Below are 18,989 nucleotides of genomic sequence, written 5' to 3'. Positions count from 1 at the left end.
AAGCAACTCCAGTGTGCTGTGATAGTGTTTGCTTTTCTCTGTAAGGTTATGTCATTCCTGGGTCACATGGCACCTCTGACCTCATCCTGGACATCCACAATAATAGGCAGAGCTGACCTGGTTCCCACCTGCTGTGCTGGGGGCCTATTGCTGGCCTGCTAGTTTTCCAAGGCTTATGAGTCACCTTGTCTTTGCAGACACCTTGTCTTTGGCCTCAGTTTGGCAGTTTGAGCTGTCCTAAATTGTGCGTTGGGGGCTCTGAGTTCTGGCAATTCCAAGTGGTCAGAACTGGAGTTCTCAAAACATTTGACATAATTAACCATGCAACGTCCAGCAGGCACCCTTCACCTCACTCATTACAATGGCCAGCCCACGACTGTCCTACCTCAGGAATACCACGTTGCCTCCCTTGACTCAAATGCCTCTACCATAAACTCTTGGTGTCAAGCAACTTAAGATATCATGTTTAAGGGTGCTTGGGTGGCTGAGCTGGTTGAGCATCTGACTCTTGATTTTGGCTCAGGTCATGATCCCAGGGTCCTGGGATTGAGCCCCGTGTGTTAGGCTGTGCACTGAGCGTGGAGCCTGCTTAAGATTCTCTCTCTCTCTCTCTCTCTCTCTCTCTCTCTCTCTCTCTCTCCCTCTCTCTCTCTCTCACCCTTTGCCCCTCCCCATTTTTCTCTAATAAAGTAAAGTAAAACAAAGTAAAATACCATGTTTAAGGATACTCAAAAAGCCAAACAGAGGGAAAATAATCCTTGAAAACAATAAAATAAAATTGTACAGAAAAAAAAATAAGAACAGAGATATGCAAAAGAAGCAATTCAGAATCTGAAATTTTAAAAAGCCAACAAATTTATAGCCACTGGAATTTAAAAAGAGAAAGAAAAACAATGTGGAACACAGATGAAAAGAGAATTAATGTTGGAAGTTAGTCCTTAGGACCAGATACCAAACACAGTTTAGAGAGGGAACCATATCAAAAGTGAAAGAACATGAACTGTAAGACTTTTAGAAGGAGATATAGGGATAAACCCTTATGACCTTGGATTAGGCAGTGGTTTCTTACATATGACACCTAAAACCCAAAGAAAAAAATAGATAATATAGCTTCATTCCAACCAAAGACTTTTGTGCTTCAAGGGACACTATTAAGAAAGTGGAAAGGAAAATCCATAGAATGGAAGAACATATTTGAAAATCATATATCTGATCAGGGTCCAGTATCCAGAATATACGAAGAATTTTTACAACTCAACAAGAAGAAGATAAATAACCCAATTAATCAGAGGACAGAGGATTTAAAGAAGCATTTTTTCAAAAAAGATATACAGATGAACGTGAGAAGACGCTCACCAGCATGAGTCATTAGAGAAATGCAGGTCAAAACCACAGTCAGATCCGACTCAACATGGACGAAAATTGTGACAATAATAGCAAGCGTTGATGATGATGTGGAGAAATTACCAGCCTTCTACATCACTGGTGGGAATGTAAAATGGTGCAGCCACTTTGGAAAATGGCTTGGTAGTTTCTCAAAAAGTTCAATATACGGTGACCGTATGACACAGCAATTCCACGCCTAGGTGTATTCCCAAGAGAACTGAAAAGCTATGTGTACACAAAAACTTGTTCACAAATATTCATAGCATTATTATTTATAATAGCTAAAAGTGGAGAGAAACTAACTGTTCATCAAGTGATGAGTACATGAAACAAATGTTGGGCCGCCTGGGTGGCTCAGTTGATTAAGTGTCCAACTTTGGCTCAGGTCATGATCTCACAGTTCGTGGGTTTGAGCCCCGTGTCAGGCTCTGTGCTGACATCTCAGAGCCTGGAGCCTGCTTCGGATCCTGTGTCTCCCTCTCTCTCTGCCCCTCCCCTGCTTGCACTCAAAAATAAATAAACATTAAAAAAATTAAAAAAACAAATGTGCTATACCCATATAATAGATTATTATTGGGCCATACTAAAGTATTGAAGTATTGATACATTCTACAACATGGATGAACCTTAGAAACATTTTGCTAAGTGAAGGAAAGAAGTGAAATTGCTAGTAGATGCCAGAAGACAAAAGGCTACACATTATATGATTCTGTTTGTGTGAAATATCCAGAATAGGCTTATCTGTAGAAAGAGAAAGGAGATTAGGGATTGCTAGAAACTTGGGGAGAGAGAAAAATGGGGAGTGAATTCTCATGAATATGGGATTTCTTTTAGTAGTGATGGAATTGTTTTGGAATTAGATGCTGATGATGACTGCACAGCCTTGTGAATATGCTAACTGAACTATACCCTTTGAATGATGAATTTTATGGTATATGAATTATATCTCAACAAAAAATGAAAGAGCATGGAAGATAGTTAAATGGTTTGAGAGATTCAACGTAGGTGGAAAATGCACCTCAGTTGCCATACCTAAATAAAACCAAATGCATATCTAAAAATATTGTGTGAGATTGCCCAAAATTGCCTCAAGAATAGAAAATCTTAAATGCTATGAAAAGCTGGTTATATTCAAGGAGGCTGCAAGCATTTTGCCTATAATAAAATGACAACCAACTAGCAGCAAAATTTGCGTTCATAATAGTAGATGCCAGAGGACAATGAAAATGTATCTACCATGTGTTGTGGGAAAATAAACCAATATACTATAGCTAAAATAGCTCAACTATTAGTTATGAGTGAAGGCAAAGTAAAAAAAATTTCAGATATACAGTGACATGATTTATCAGTCACAGTCTTTATTAAAAGAATGATTAAGGGATATACTTCAATAAGAAGAAAAACAAACCCAAAGCAGGTGTGAGATACAAGAATAAATGGTGTATGCACAGGGAAATAAAACATATTGGTAAATCTGAGTAACTAGTGACCCTAAAAATAATGTCCAATTTTTGTATTAAAATGAGAAACAGAATCTATGGATGAAAGGAGGTTTGTTCAGTAGAAAGCTAAGGACTGCTAATACCTATTTTGTCTTTGGGCAGAACGTTGTAATTTTGTAACTTTTCAACACAAAGTATCATTAGTAAAATAGTGGAGATATAGCCTGTAACATCTAAATTGGGAACTGAACAATAACAAAAAAGGGGAATATAAAAACGTATCAACTTAATAGGAGGCAGAAGAAAAGGAAGCAAGGAATAAAGAATGATTACAAAATTAGATAGTAGAATCAAATTCAAAACAAAACCAAAATTAGGTAGTAGAATCAAGTCCAAAAATATCAGTAATAACAATAATTGCTAATGGTTTAAGAGATTATCTGATTAGATAAGGAAAACAAAATCCAGCTCTATCCTGCTTTTAAGTGCACACCTTTAAAAAAACCCACAGAAAGTTTGACAACATATGACAAAAGAAAATGATCCATTTTAACATTCGTATAGCAGTCCATTATATAAATGAGCCACAAGATATTTAATTATTCTCCTATTGATGGTTTTTTTTTTCCATTTTTTGCTGTTACAAACAATGCTTAACATAATATTGAACAAGAAAAGCAAGTTGCAACAAGATATATACCATCTAATACAATGTATATTATCTTTTAAAACAAGCTAAAATGTTAGATATTTAATAGATGCACACAAATTCAATAATTGAGTGAACATATGCAGAGGGCTAATGAATACCCAATTCTGTATGATGCTTTTTGCATGTGGCGGGGGGTTGGGGGAGAGAAGTATCATGGAACAGTGTACTAGGTACTTCAACCCTATTTGTGATATTTAATCTCTTTAAATAAATTTTTGAACCGAGGCGCCTGGGTGGCTCAGTCTGTTAAGTGTCTGACTCTTGATTTCGGCACAGGTCATGATCTCATCGTTCGGTAGATCAAGCCCCACATTGGGCTCTGTGTTGGCAGAACAGAGCCTGCTTGGGATTCTATCTCTCCCCCTCTTTCTGCCCATCGCTCTCTCTCTCTCTCTCTCTCTCTCAAAATAAATAAATAAACTTTAAAAAGTGAATACATTTTTGAACTGATATGCAAAATGTTAACATTTGATTAAATTGTATTGAGAATACATGGGAATTTGATACCTTTATCTATACTTTTCTGTCTGCTCAAAGTATTACATATTAAAGAATTTAAGTGAAAAATCTATGGTTGTCTTCCAAGACTGTTTTGTTTGGTTTCATCCATGTAAAACTTGATTTTAGATATATTGCAGAGAAATTTGATGTTTTCTCTTTCTAACATACTGGGGGAGGTACGAGGATTCAGATATGAAGAAAGTTCTGCTGGTACCATGCTTCAATCCAGAAGCCACCAGAGAACAACTCATTAAGGAACTGCTTGTGTGGTTTCCAAAGTTATCAAAGGAGTCCTCCTAAAACTCCAGCACCGGGAAACGCTTCTGGGGACATCACCTTGATTCTTGGCACATCTATCACAAAGTGACTCCTGTGTCATAAAGTAATAGCACCTGCAGCCGATTTTTTTCTAGAGCCAACTTCCACTGTGCCCCATGGGGTTTGTGAACCCAGTCAAGCTCCATGGTGGGCTGTAAATGATGGAGAGCTGAGGAGATGTTGGCTCTCACTGGAGGAGTGGCCCGGAGCTTCACCACTACTTAAAGTCATGACTGCTAATAATGAAGATTAGTCAGTGACTTACTTCTGAGGAGATTCCCCAGGGCGCCTCAGTCCCATCACTCTCCTGAAGTGGTCCCTAGATGGAAAGGTACAGTCCTGTCACCATTTGCTGATGCAGACAGCTGATTGCTTCTTTGTGTGTGCAGCTGCTGGCATGCACAGTAGTGTTGGCAATAGACGCAGCTCAGCTTCTAATCTCTGTGTCTGACGTAGAAAGAGCGCGTGTGTTGAGATGCCAGCTGGCTTGCAGTGACATTGTCTGTGTCCTATTCTAGGGGACTACGGATAAAACGTCCATCCGGAGGATTCCTCAGAAGAGACCTGACCAGCTCTGAGGTCTGAAGACATTTTAGGAAGTTTATGCTTTTTTTTTTTTTTTTAAAACCAGGACAAAACATTATGTGTATTATAAGTTATTGAGTGATGAACTTCAAAAAATAACTTCTGATCTCCCTAACACAGGTTTTTAACAATAAATACTTTGGTATGTATTGCACATCTATTAAATATCAGGGACAATGTTAGATTCTTAACATGTATTACCTCACTTGATCCTGGTAATGTTATCTTCATTTCACAAATCAGGAAACTGAGGCATAATTGGATAAGTAGCTTGCTCAAAGTTAGCAGGCAGCGAGGCAAGACAAGCCTATGCTTTTTGCTTGAGTTTCATTGCTAGTGGGTAAAGACAGACGTCAAATAGTCCACACTGTAACCGCCTTTCTTGCACACTTGTGCTCTGTCTGGGGATTAGGTCAATTACCCAGCTATGAGTGTGGAGGGACCCTGCCCTGTGTTTTGAGTGAAGATTCCAGTGAGTGCTCTTTCGTAATTCTTTTATGTTGAGTTCAGCTTGAGGGATGGAAGTTGTCATTCTTACACTGGTGTAGATCAAAGCTCACGTGTTATATTTTGATTTAGTACTTCAGAGCTCCAGACCCCTGGTGAAATTTAGCTTTGCAGTCTTCTCCAGGCATAGATCCTTGTTGGTATGAACAAAGGGCAGAGTTACTGACTGAGCCTTACACTTCCCATTTCATATGTGCATGTGGAAAACCATACACATTGATGGGAAAAAAAAAAACTCAGGAAAAATACTTGGCTTTTCTGCAAAATATTTTTCTCCTTTAAAACAGCATGGCTCACATACATTGGGCCTGCTGGGGCCAACAAAATGAAAACAAATAACTAAATTGAAGGTGATCCCTCCTTGAGGGAGGACTTCCTTGTTTTTTTTTTATTAATTGAAATAATAATTTTATTAAATGAAACCATTGATCATTAAATCTTCAGGTTGCAGTGCATTTAATAACTAGCCATTGTTTGAATAGGGAGAGGGGTTTGAAAACCATGCCTCAGTGCCTCTCCATACTCTAGTGTAGAAATGAGCTGAGGTTGTAGCATTTGTGTAAAGCAAACGTGTTCGGGCTTCAGACTTGAGACTTCAGGACGAAGGAACTTGCCGACACCCTTCTTGGAACAAATATGGGCAGCAAATCTAGACATCAAGACGTTGTTGAAGCAAGGGGGACCTATCAAGGTCTGTAGATTCCCATCATCTTTGCCAGCTGATGTGTTTTCTAAATGATTCATTTATTCTTTAGTAAATGCGAGATTTATGAAAGTTACTGAGTGTGGCAGAGTAGCTTACTCATTTGTTAAATATTTCTTAGCACCAACTGTTACCAGTTCTGTGATTAGGTTCTGGGGATGCAAGTGTGCATAACACCTTGTCCCTGTCCCCATGAGGTTTGTAGCCAGGATTAATGATCTGCAGGATAAAGCATAAAGAAGCATCTAAAAGACCAGGGCATCAGTGGTTTAAGAATGGCTTCCAATGAAGGTGACTTGAAGAATTATTATGCCTCAGCATAATAAATGCAGAGTCTTAAGAATCAAAAGTGCCCTTGTGATTTTCCTAATTACATCAAGATTAGAAATCAGTGACTGAAACTTCTTCCATTATGGTTGGTTGTCTAAACCATACTTCCCATCCCAGCCAGGATTTCCAGCACACCTTCACACTCATGGTTAGGTGTTGCCCAAAGTGATTGCACAAACATCCATATCTGTACATTGTATAAGTAGTTTAGAATGTGGGCTAGATGCTTTTGCTTTGGTTAGAATGGCACTTAGTTTCAGCAAAGTGGTTCCTTCAGGTAGCTGATATAGATTTCCATATATAAGTGTATGTATATATATATATATATATATATATATATATATATGCACTTTTTAGATAATTAGTCTTTTTTGAGTCAGAATGGTGTGTTCTCTGCCAAATGTTCATAAATAAATTAATCTCTTCATTGTTTGGTAAGGTCTTTGATGTAGTAGCATCTAGTTGTATAGGGAATTATATGACTTTTCTACACTATCATAAGAAATCCATCAGGGAGGGCGCCGTGAAAAGGCCCTCAGTGATGACCATTCATCCCCTATGCTCTGTAATAATAATGGTAGCCACATATCAAATATATACAACATACTGGGAGTCTTCAAGCTTGCAAAGTACTGTATATACGTTCTCATTTACACCCCCGTTAAAATCCTTATGGCACCATGCAAGGTAGTTACTATTCTTCCCATTTTACAGAAAAGCAGAAAACAAAACAAAACAAAAATACCTGAGTCCCAGAATAGTTCATCTCCTTAGAATCTTACAGCTAGTAATAGCTTAACCCAGTTAGGTGCTGTCCCAAACCCATGCTTCTCTTGTAATACCACACCACCTCCCTCCAAAGTAGGTTTTCAAGGGTTCGATTCTTGTCACAGATTTTAGCAGATGGCCAAGGGTTGGAAACTCCTGCATGCAATGACCAGATCCTGCCAGCTGCCCCAGATATTCCTTAATACCTAAGTATAAACTGACTTATTCTCAAAACGAACTTGGCACCTAAGCCAGTGTTTCTCAACCTGGCTACACGTTAGAATCACTGGACGTGACAAACATCCTGATGTTTGGGCTCCAACTTAAAATAATAGATCGTTTCAGAGACTTTTGAGAGTAGAGCTTGGGCATCAGTAAATTTTTTTTTTTAATTTTTTTTAACATTTATTTATTTTTGAGACAGAGAGAGACAGAGCATGAACAGGGGAGGGGCAGAGAGAGAGGGAGACACAGAATCCGAAGCAGGCTCCAGGCTCTGAGCTGTCAGCACAGAGCCCGACGCGGGGCTCGAACCCACGGACCGTGAGATCATGACCTGAGCCGAAGTCAGACGCTTAACTGACCGAGCCACCTAGGCGCCCCATCATCAGTAAATTTTAAAGCTCTCCAGGCAATCTGATGTGCAGCCAGGGTGGAGAACCGCAGGTGGAAGCAAACAACTTCAAGTTGGATGAAGGGCAACAAAACCAGGCGGGTTATCTTTACTCTATGGACATACGTTCCTCTGGGGACCTGAAAATGCTGGTTGGGTCATCATTCGATGCTAGGTAGTGGTTTGGCTCATGCAATGTCACCTCAGCTCCTTCTGGATAGCTTCTCAGAGGCAGGCTTCCTGTTTCTATGATCTTTACTCTGTGAAGTGAAAACAAGGAACCAGTGGATTATTTAGCATTCTCAGTTTCTTGAGGTAAAGTCCTTGGAGAGCCAGAGTCTTAAAATGTAGGTAATGGGTTTCATTATCTTAGTTTTAATATAAAACACACCTTGAGGAGTTTTAGAGTAGATCATCACCTTAGACAACACTACATCTAATGTGGGGCACTGAAGCCATGTGCCCGAGTCATACGCAGTAGAGACAGAACTGAATCTGGCCCCTTCCAAGGATGAGGGCAGCTGCGATGATGGGTGTGCAAACACCGAATAGTACATAAGACGGAGACCATGCTACTGGGTCTCCTTAAGCAGCCAAGCCTTGAGTTTGTAAAAGGTTGTTTTATTTTGCTTTCATTTTTTAAAACGTCTCATGGGAAGCCTAGGTAATGAACAAGAAGCCAGCCTGTTTTACTGCTGAAGCCAGTTAATATCTTCCACTTGCCCTTTAAGGAAAAGACCACCTTTGAAAGCCAGTCCAGCCGAACTGCTAGAGTTTTAAAGGGTGTGTTTCTGCCTTGGGAATAGGAAGAATCCTGCTTGATTCAGCCCTTTGTGGAGCTGATGCTAACATAGAGAAGAGTCTTTTGGCTGATTTTATGTTTTCTCCTGAGCTCACCTTCAAAATGCAACCGATTCCTGCCAAATTAGCTGATATGGCTGACTTGATCAGAATCAGACAAAAACCAGGTTTGGAATTCCAGATAATCTGAAAAGATGCCCCGAAAAGAAGATAGAAAGTGTCCAGAGAGAATACAAATCCAGAGGCATAAACTAACATCAGGCAGATTATCTCAAAAGGGCAGATTATCTCAAACCGAACAACACTATAACTATCAGCCCAAGATCAGTCCTACAGGGAATGGCAGTGCCCACCATGGAAGTCTTCTTGGCATTCTGTCTGTTCAGGGTTTTAGTCCCACTTTATCCACCAGGAGTTACCCTTGGACATGATCACTATCACTACAATGATAACAATAAAGAACCGAAGGCATTTTTTATTGCAGACGCCATAGTAAGTCCTTTATATGCCCAGTCTGGCTGAGTCCTCCCAGAAGCCCTGTGAAGTAGGCAACTGTTACGCTTGGGCTGGAGACGAGAAATGTGGAACTTACTTGGAGTTTACAGGAAAAGTGACTTGCCCAAGAAAAAAACAAGAGTGGTAGAGGCAGGCTTTAAAATTAATCTCTGCCTGGCAAGCTCTCACTCTTATCTTATCCTTCAGTCAGACATCAGGAATGTCCTCTTTGCTCTTATTCTTTGCTTTTCCAAGTGTTAGATTTATTTAGAAAATAATGGCTAATCTCAGGGTTGGTTCTTCTTGGTGTGGGTCTTCTTAGAGTTCTCAAATGATAGCATCACGAAGTTGCTTTCTCCGACAACAACAAAAATACCTTCTCATTTCTCAGAGCTTTTGTCTTCATGGTAGACCCAACAGAAGAACAAAACGTAGTGGACAGGAGAGAGAGACAGAGAGAGAGAGAGAGAGAGAGAGAGAGAGAGAGACAAAGCATAATTCTGAAGGCCACAAGCAACCTTAATAGATGCATAAAATACTCCTCCCTAGCAAGGCAGGATGTTATGATCAAAATATAGCAGCAACATTGGCTGGCTCTCTACAGTTTACAGAACACTTCCAGTGTGCAAAATATTATTACTATTGTTTCTTTTGTGAAGATAAGGAAGGAGACATTTGGAGAGACCAAAACAGTAGTTCTCAAACTCTGGCACAGTGGAATTATCTGAAGAGCTTTAAAAACTCTTGAAGTCTCAGACTAACCCCCCATAGATTCTACTTTAGTTGATCTGGGGTATGAGCTGAGCATGTGGATGTTTTAAATCTCCCATGGTGGTTCTCATATGCAGCCAGGGTGAGAACCACCTGGAGCTCAACCTAGCTTGGTTGCTCATCGATAGGGGCTGAGACTTTTGGAATTCCTGTTAACGTTCCAACCTGGCATAAGTGAAGGAAGAGACAAAAGCAGTTATCTAAGAGATCTGTTAGCTAAGACCTTTATATAATTCCTTCCCAAGTTATCACCACAAATTATATTAAGGGGGGGATGATTGGCTTTTGCTTTTGGGGAAGTGTAACTATAGCTGCTAACAAGGTATTCAAGAATCCCATATATTATACAGATTATATACTCAAATATTGATAGTGCAAATGAGATACAATTTTGACTCTTTCAACTTATTATGGTAGTTACTAAAACTTACTCTGAACTTTGGCCCAAGGTTATCTTAAACATTGGACTAAGGCTCTGAAGCTGAGCTGCTTGAAGGTGAATCCAGAATCCAGGCTCCCTGCATGCCATGTTGTGTAGGCTTTGGCAAGTTGCTTAAGTTCTCTAAGCTCCAGTTTTCTCACCCAAAAAGAGGGTGGTAACGGTGCTTGCTTCATAGGGTTGTAGAGTAGATTAAAGGCTAATTCTCGTTAAATTCTTAGCATCGTGCCTAGTACACAATATATGTCAGATATTATAACTATTTTACCATGGTGAAGCCTGAAATGAAAATCACAAGCTCAGGTTCTTTTATCATTCCGTCTTCAGTGGAGCTGATGTTAGCATTCGAATCCCTTGCAATTCAAAACTTGTGAAGGATTTTTGTAATTTTCATAAGGACTTTCCATCAGCTTTCAGGCAGATACCACAAGTAGACACTGATTTTAGAAATGGAATGTATGGAAGTGGGATTTTTATTCTTCACGTAAACCAATATTCCAGAGGCAGCAAGTGATTTTTTTATCTTGTTAGTTTAGTGTATGTGGGATGTGTGTGTGTGTGTGTGTGTGTGTGTGTGTGTGTGTGTGAATGCAGATAGAAAAGGTGTATAATGGAAATATTTTTTTCCAAAGGTCTTATCGTGGCATTCTCTTTGAAAGAGCAGAAAATACATGTATAACACTTCTTATTTTTAAAAGGTGCTAATATTTTTATATATATAAAATAATATATATATATATGGTTGGCATATATATATATGGTTGGGCGTCCAACTCTTGGTCTTGGCTCAGATCATGATCTCATGGTTCCTGGGATTGAGCTCCGAGTCAGGCTCTGTGCTGGCGGCATGGAGCCTGCTTGGGATTCTCTCTCTCTCCCTCTCTCTCTGCCGCTCCCTGACTCATGCTCTCTCTCTCTCTCTTTCAAATAAACATCAAAAAATAAAATAAAAAGGTGCTAATAATTAGAATTTATTCAGAAGCTAAGAATAGACCAAGTTGCTGCCATCACAGGTAGTGCTCTGCAACAGAGATTCAGTGTTAGTGGTTCCAGAAGATCACAATCAAGTCATAGTGGATCAGAAGAACAGAGACGGATTCTCACACAAATTGTTATTTAGCTTGAGATTAGGCAGGGCCAACATCAGGTGAGGACTAGTGACAGTTCTCTCTGACCTGCTCTCAGTGCAGAACAACAAGGTGTCCTGAGGTCGGGATTCATCATAGCATATGATATGATGCCATAAGGTAATGAATTAGCCCAGTTTTTCTGAAAGTGTTTTCTGCTGAACACTCTGTGAGAGGACCCTATAAAGGGAGTTCCTTAGCCTAAAAAGAAACAGGAAAGCTACATGCTATTGGCTGCTTTTAAGGATTCATTAATACATAGCCCTATTATTTAGGTGTCTGAGAAGATGGGGTACCATGAAGATGGTAATTTACCTTTAACCCAGTTAAATTTGACAAGGAATCTCCCAATCCCCTAACAATACCTATTACATTCGCAATTTTCTTGAAGGATACTTTGAGAAACAGTAGTCTAATATGATCTTAAAGAGCTTTAAAATTTTTTTTTAACATTTATTTATTTTTGAGAGACAGAGAGAGACAGACCATGAGCAGGGGAGGGGTGGAGAGAGAGGGAGACAGACTCTGAAGCAGGCTCCAGGCTCTGTGATCTTAAAGAGCTTTAAAAGCCCTCTTTCACATTGCAATGCCTGAATCCAACTAACAACCGTATGATTTTGACGTAGGACTAAGTCTGAATCTATTTTCTGAAAACTAGTTCTATAGACTCTTCTCCCACACCACAAGAAAAGTAGCCACCAAGCAAAATGGTCTTGATAGAGACAGGGACAGAGACAGAGAGGGTGTAACAGAGAGGTTGGTGGTGGCTGAGGAAGGGGAGAAGATCATAGACAATGGGAGAACCCTGGTGTTGATGAGTAAGATAAGGTGTAAACAGATGAGGATTAAAACCCCTCAAAGAGCATTGCTTTCATGAAAAACAAATATTGTGCATAACTGTGAAATGAAGGATGGTGATGGATCAACTTTTGTCATGCACGTTTCTTTTCCTAAGCACCTTTGAAAGTAATATAGATAATGACTTTCCCAAGTTCAGGCTCAGTGCAGAAATGTGACTTTGTCGAATCTTCATGAGCTAATTAGATCATTTCCTCCAAGTAAATTGCTCTAAGAGATGAGAGCCGACTTTGTAAATATGTCCCCAAGAGAAAAAAGGTCCAACTTGCTGATAATCAAGCATATGGAGGGGAGGGGATTCTGTTCCCAGTTTGGTTCTTCTCTACCCTGGTGGAAGGAGAGGTGGATTTTAACACTACTGATTGGGTTCAGCTGTGGGATGTGTGCAGTCATTGAAAGTGGAAGGATCAGATCCTCCTCCAGTATCTCCAGAATAGCCAGGAGATGAATGTAAGAGCCCTGGAGGCCAGGCGAGCATCCCAGAACAAAAGTCTCCATTAAATTCAAGATGGTGCCCTTATCCCTAGCTCTGCTGTTTTGCTCTGTCATCAAATCATGTTTCCCTGCAGAGTGGAGAGGCAATCAATGCATACAAAACAGCACTATATGAATTTTTCTTTTTTCCAACATTTTGAGTAAAGGTGACAGCAGGCATATAAGTATTTCCACAGTCTTGGTGGGGAGCCGATCTCTATCAGCGGGTTCAACTCTATTTGCAGCGACTCCAGTGGCAAGGGGAGTTTTTGTTCAGACAAAAAGAATTCCAGCAAACGGTAAATGTTTCTTCCTGCTGAGAAGTGGGAAATTCAATAATACTTTGGCTGGGTTCATGCTGAGTAGCGAAAATAGAATGAATATGGAGAGGGATTGTGACTTGAAGAGCAGTAAATCAGCTAGCCCAGACGCTTGCAACAATCAGCTTTTAATCTGAAACCCTCTCTTGTTTCTACACCGTTCTCCAGGGTAACGGGGTCGTTTTTACACTTGTTCCTAGAGTGTTTTGTGCTGCAATCCCTTGTTTACCCTAAGAAACAGAATTAAGCACTGTGAAGTCTGAAAAAATTCTCGATTCTTCTGCACATGTATTATTCTGTCACTACAGGACCATTTGCTAAACATCTTAGGAAAAGTTGGTGTGGGTGTTATGGTAGTAATAGCATCCCTTATTATGCCTGAATATGTTTTTCTTCTGTAAGTGAAGTCACAAATTTCAGCAGGGATCACTAGAATGGAAGTCCCATGAGGGCAGGGATTTCTATCTGTTTTGTTCACCGTTTTATCAGCAACACATAAGTGCTCTAAGACATCAGTGAATGAATATTAGTCTATAGACTGTGAAAAGTATACTCAGCTATGAGCTCTCTGAGATGTCTATAATATTAAATCCCAGAGTCACCCCCGTTTTTCTGGCTTTTTATTACGTATGATTTTGTAGAATAACTCTGATGTATGATTCTATGGAAGGAATTTTTAATAGCATGTTTATTTTTCAAAAGTTACGTCACCAAAACCTGATCATCATAGAAAAATTAGAAAATGTACACATCCAAAAAACAACAGCCATGTTTATACTACTTGGAGGTAATCACTGCTATGATTTAAATGTATGTTCTTTGGGATTTTCCTATGTGCATATTGATATGTTTTTATAGCGATGAGATTAGATTCTGTTTACTGCTTTTTTGATTTAACAGTATTACATGAACCTTTATTTTTATTAATAGACATCTATATCCTTTTTCCATAGTATCACAGTAGTATATTTTAAGAATGTACCGGAAGTTCACTAACCCCTATGATGGTATATTTAAGTTGTATGTTTAAGTTCTGATCTTTTGCATGATCATATTGGAAGAGGTATGTGAAACTGGTTTTCACAAAGGTAACCTCTTGTTTGGTAGATCTGTCCCCTAATCTTAGCCCTCCACGCTGACACAACTGTGTATTACCTTTCTTTGCTGGCCTTTTACATGTTAGTACAATCACCTCACTGAGAACTAGTGTTTGAGGAAATGGCTCAGCACCTGCTCTGTCCTTCATACCTTTTACCTGATTGTTCTATCTCATCTGTTTGTGATTATCATTTAACCTGGTTTTACCTTTATTCATTTTTACATGGTATCACAGAGTGCTCTCCAGTGGGACCGAGACAGAGAAGAGGTGGGGCGGGTGGTGGGGGGCAGAGCACAGGGGAGCAGAGGAGGAGGAATCACTTTAGTACTTTATGTCTTTATGTGTCTTGACTGCTCATTTCTTTTCATCACTGAATAATATCCCGTCGTGTAGATGGTCTACAACATGGACAGCCAGTTGAAGGAGTTCTTGGCTTACAGTCTGTGGCAATGATGAATAAACTTCTATAAAATTCATATGCAGGTTTTTATGTGGACACCGGTTTTCAAATCAGTGGGGTAAATACCCAGGAGCAGAATGTCTGGATCATGCGGTAAAACTATGTCTAGCTTCGAAAGAAGCTGTCAAACTGTCTTCCGAAGTGGCTCTGACACTTTGCATCCTCGCCAGCAGTGTCATCAGTTTTGTTTTGGATTTTGCCCATCCTAATAGGTGTGTGGTGTATATCATTGCTCTTGTAATGTGCAATTCCCTAATGGCATAAATTGTTGAGCCTCTTTTCCTGTGCCTTTTTTGCTATATGCATATTTTCCTCGGTGAGGAGTCAGTTCAGATCTTTTGCTCCGAGGTAAAGTGGGTTGTTTATTTCCTTTTGCTGGATTTTAAGAGTTCTCAAAAAACATTTTGGACACTAGACCTTTCTGTGTGTGTTTGGCAAATATTTTCCCCGTGATGTACTTTTTATTAGCGCTTCGAGATTGTTTGCCACTTTGCAAGCCTGGAAGCTTACACACAGTGCTAAATGCTGAATCATGGTATGACTCTGCTCACCTGTGTTTACTTTGCTGTTCCCCAAAGTGATACCACTGCTCCCACTCACTTCCTGAACTCCATTCGTTCGTTGTCAGAGAAGCTTTGTATTCCGGGATCCTCATTGTCTATCTCTAGGTTGTGTACATTGTCTATCTCTGGCCTCCTTGCTCCCGTTGTCTATCTCTTTATTTATTTTAAGTAAATGACGAGGGTGATAATGTTATTTATTCATCTACCTGCAGTAAGATTCCCAGTGAGGATCCAACTTGTTTGTTTCCTGGTTTTACAGAGAACAGACAGGTCTAGGGGAGAGCAAGTTGCCCACAGTAGTTAGGTTGTGCCGTGTCATTGGCGAGGCTAATGGTTGTCTGTCTTCCTTTGCATGGCCTCCAGTCATCAAGCCTCCTCTACGTCATTTTAAACGCCCTGCTTATGCGTCTAGCTCCTACGCACCTTCGGTCCCAAAGAAAACTGACGAGCATCCTGCGAGGTACAAGATGCTGGATCAGAGGATCAAAATGAAAAAGATTCAGAATATCTCACATAACTGGAACAGGAAATAGGTCAAGGGGAAGAGAGGGAGTGAAGGAGAGACCCACTCCCCTGCCTCTCAGCACTCACCGGCCACAGTGGGATGTGCTTCCAAGACCGCTGGAAGCCTTGGGGGCTGGTGCTTTCGTGGTTGACTCCACCGAGGCAAAGTGAAGCCTGTATGTGATTTTCCCCTTTGTTCTGTTATGGACCCAACCGTTACTGGATTTGGGAGTCAGTGGAGACTCCAGGAGTAAGAGGTTAGTCTCATGTGGCTTATATTTGTATAGATCTTTCAAAGTCTAAATAGAACCCAAATTAAAATAATGCCACCTCTTTAGAAAACATGGAATCCCTCCCACTGACACTTCTTTCATCCCTAGAAGTTGACTTGCCCCAGTAAGAATATTGGTTTAATAATCACTGTATTTAAGAAATGTAAGTCTTAAAACATCTTTTCCAATTTTAAATACAGTAGAAAAAGGTGTTTTTGCATATGCATTTCTTAAATATGGTGATTATTATAATATTTAAAATGTAGGTAAATATATAACTTCCAAAGGAAATGCATTAAAGATAAAAGTTGTGTTTCTGAACGTAACAATCACAGGCGGAAAAGAAGACCGATGAATAGAGTTCATAGGTAATTCTGAACAGAGGCTTCACAGAGAAGATACAAGTTAAAAATAAAGACGCATGCTTTGGTTTTCGTGGCATGCTCACACAGTCGCCTCGGTTCGTACCTTTTGAAATTTGAGAGTTTGCAGGAGATACATTTTGGCTGTACTTCTAATTTGTTACTTTCACTTACAGTTGACAATTCTAGAAATCAATGAGATGCCCATGCCTCAGAGACTCCAGGTTTGAGATCTAACCCAGGAGAAGTCTTGTGGTCCTGGGGCAGGAGGATGTAAATTGCTGAACCTAATTTAAATCCCTAATTTGCAGATTTTTCTCCATAAAGTTGGAGATACCTTTAAGTTAAATTTCGGATAATCTTCCCGGCAGACCATATAGCTGAGCCCTTTGGGATCTCAGTTGCTCTTAGCTCTTGGAGGAATGGAAGTCAATAACTCACCTCTCTTCATTGTGGCATTTTTAGCTCTTCTGAATCTCTCCTAGAGTTTTTACTTTGGGACTAAAATCACACAAAGTGGGAAGGAATCTTTCAAGGCCAGAAATAGCTTTTGATCCCTTTAGAAATGGTCTGGTGCAGTGGAAAACTTTAGGTTTGTTGTCAGGCAGTTCTGATCTCCAGTCCTATCCCGTCTATAACTAGTTGCATGCCTTGGTCTAACGGCATAATCTTTAAAAGCCTCAGTTTACTTAACTAGAAAGTGGGACTCATAATACCCACTCTGCCTTTTGTGGTGAACATTGAGGGTAATGTAGGTGTGGATTGTTATTGCTGAACTCAGTGAGTAATAGGAACAGAACAGATGTAATTACGAGCATTCCACATCCAAAAAAAAAAAAAAAAAAAAAAAAGAAAGAAAGAAAAGAAAAAGAAAAAGTAAAAAAAAACAAACAAACTCCCAGGCATCCATGCAAAGAAGAAGCTGTGTACTGATGGCCATAGCCTCTGGAGTCTGACTGCAAACGGTTTAGTGTTCTCTTCTCTCTTTCACCACAGTTCACTTCTAGTAAACCACAGTTATGCAAGTTGAGCCAGCTCCAGAGTTTAGTGCCCATCATGCTAGTGAGTAATTTATTTATAACATGGTTTACGATGGTGTTTCAGGGAAATTTAATTACTATACAAAAAGAAAAATCACTGTGACTTTTTGTTAGGAAAACAATTGTAATTCTTAACTCCCTGCTTGGTCCCTGAGCGAAGGGATCCTTCTGCAGGCTCAGAGCGTCTATTCTGCCTGAAGAAGGTTAGCTCAACAGGTACTTCCTCCCTGTTTGTATACAGATGCCTTAGTGCCTGCTTCACAGAGCCATTAAGCAAACAGTGAAACTGCCCATGGGGTACTGGCCTCCTTGCTCCCAGTGGATCATCGGTGATGTTTCTCATCTGTCCTTCAATACTTTCAGTCTTAGGCATTGAGATAGCAACGTGGCTGTGCTTTCTTGACTGTGCTTCTTGACGTTAGAAGCCGTGATCCTAGGGCAGAATTTTCTGTATTGTTTTATCCCAAGATGCTATTTTTCAGCTTTGGCTAATATTTTGATTGAATTCAGATACTGAGATTCCTCATTGCTTGTAAGATACCTACCATGTGTTTTTTTTGTTTTTGTTTTTGCGTGATGGATTGTATACAAATGCCAGATTATATTCTTACAGCAAATAAAAAGATGCTTTTCAAGGATTTTCTTGTATGAGTCACTTTTTTCATCTTCAGAATTCTGGGATTCATTTGAAAAGCATTAGATTTTCCCTATCCTTGACACTATTTAGTCCTGAATATCTTGTCAAGATGAATAGCATAATTTAAACTTTTCAATTGGCTTCCTGATTGTATAGGTGGTAGGGTTTTTTTAAACCCCCTTCTTCCTATACCACAAACCCAATCGATTAATTTGTTAATATGAGTAACCCGTAATACCAGCTAGTCTGTAGGTAAACACCTGTGTTATCAACTTGGTTTATATTATTCCAGGCTAAGCTGTATAGTTAGCAGTTCAGAACAGGCACTTTGGGGGTAGAAACACCTATCACAGTACCAGGGCTAAGCATATGGTAACGATATCAATAAATATTCTCTATTATTTCTTGGAGAAAGAGTGGAGTGTAGTAAAAAGAAGTTAGGCTTTTGAGTTTGAGAGCAATGTCCCTTACTAGTTTTATGACATCAGATAGGTTGTTCATATTCTCCACCTTCAGTAAAAAGATGTTAATGATTTAATTAGTGATGTTTACCCACCTGCCTGTTCTCCCAGGTACCAGTTTCTGCCTCACCCTGCATCTCAATCTTTAATATGCATTTCAACATTCACTTGGAAACCCGACAGCCCACCCTCATCCCATGCTCCCTTCACCTGTGTCTCCTGCACCCTTGGAGTTCTCGGGCTTCCGTCTTTTATCTGTCGTGGCTGCCTCTTGCTCTCATCTTGCACTTCGCTGAACCCTTGTTCACCCCTGGCCTCTTACTCCTACAGTTCTGTCTTTCGTCCCTTCCTGTTCACCCCATCTCTTTTCCCACACCCCATCCTTTTGTTTTTTCCAAGTTCCACCGATACAAGCCTACTGTGTAGAACGGACTTTCCCAG

The 18,989-nt window shown here is 39.9% G+C and overlaps 1 protein-coding gene across 7 annotated transcripts in view; it reads left to right on the top strand.

The window, feature by feature from the left end:
• PDE1C (phosphodiesterase 1C) overlaps positions 1-18,989 on the top strand; it is a 505,372-nt gene that overhangs the window by 474,001 nt on the left and 12,382 nt on the right. For 3 of the 7 annotated variants that reach the window (XM_078440784.2, XM_078440809.2, XM_078440806.2), the window contains exon 19: positions 15,636-18,088. The exons of 1 other annotated variant lie outside the window; for it this stretch is intronic. In XM_078440784.2, coding sequence (XP_078296910.1) covers positions 15,636-15,805 — 170 coding nt within the window. In that variant the 3' untranslated portion in view covers positions 15,806-18,088. 3 more of the 7 variants (XR_014137301.1, XM_078440793.2, XM_078440803.2) reach the window with 3 other exon arrangements.

Source organism: Panthera onca, chromosome A2 (assembly GCF_046562875.1).
Source record: "Panthera onca isolate mPanOnc1 chromosome A2, mPanOnc1 haplotype 2, whole genome shotgun sequence".
Classification (NCBI taxonomy): Eukaryota; Metazoa; Chordata; class Mammalia; order Carnivora; family Felidae; genus Panthera; species Panthera onca.
Note: the sequence above shows the minus strand (reverse complement) of the source record. Positions and strands in the feature narration are given on the sequence as shown.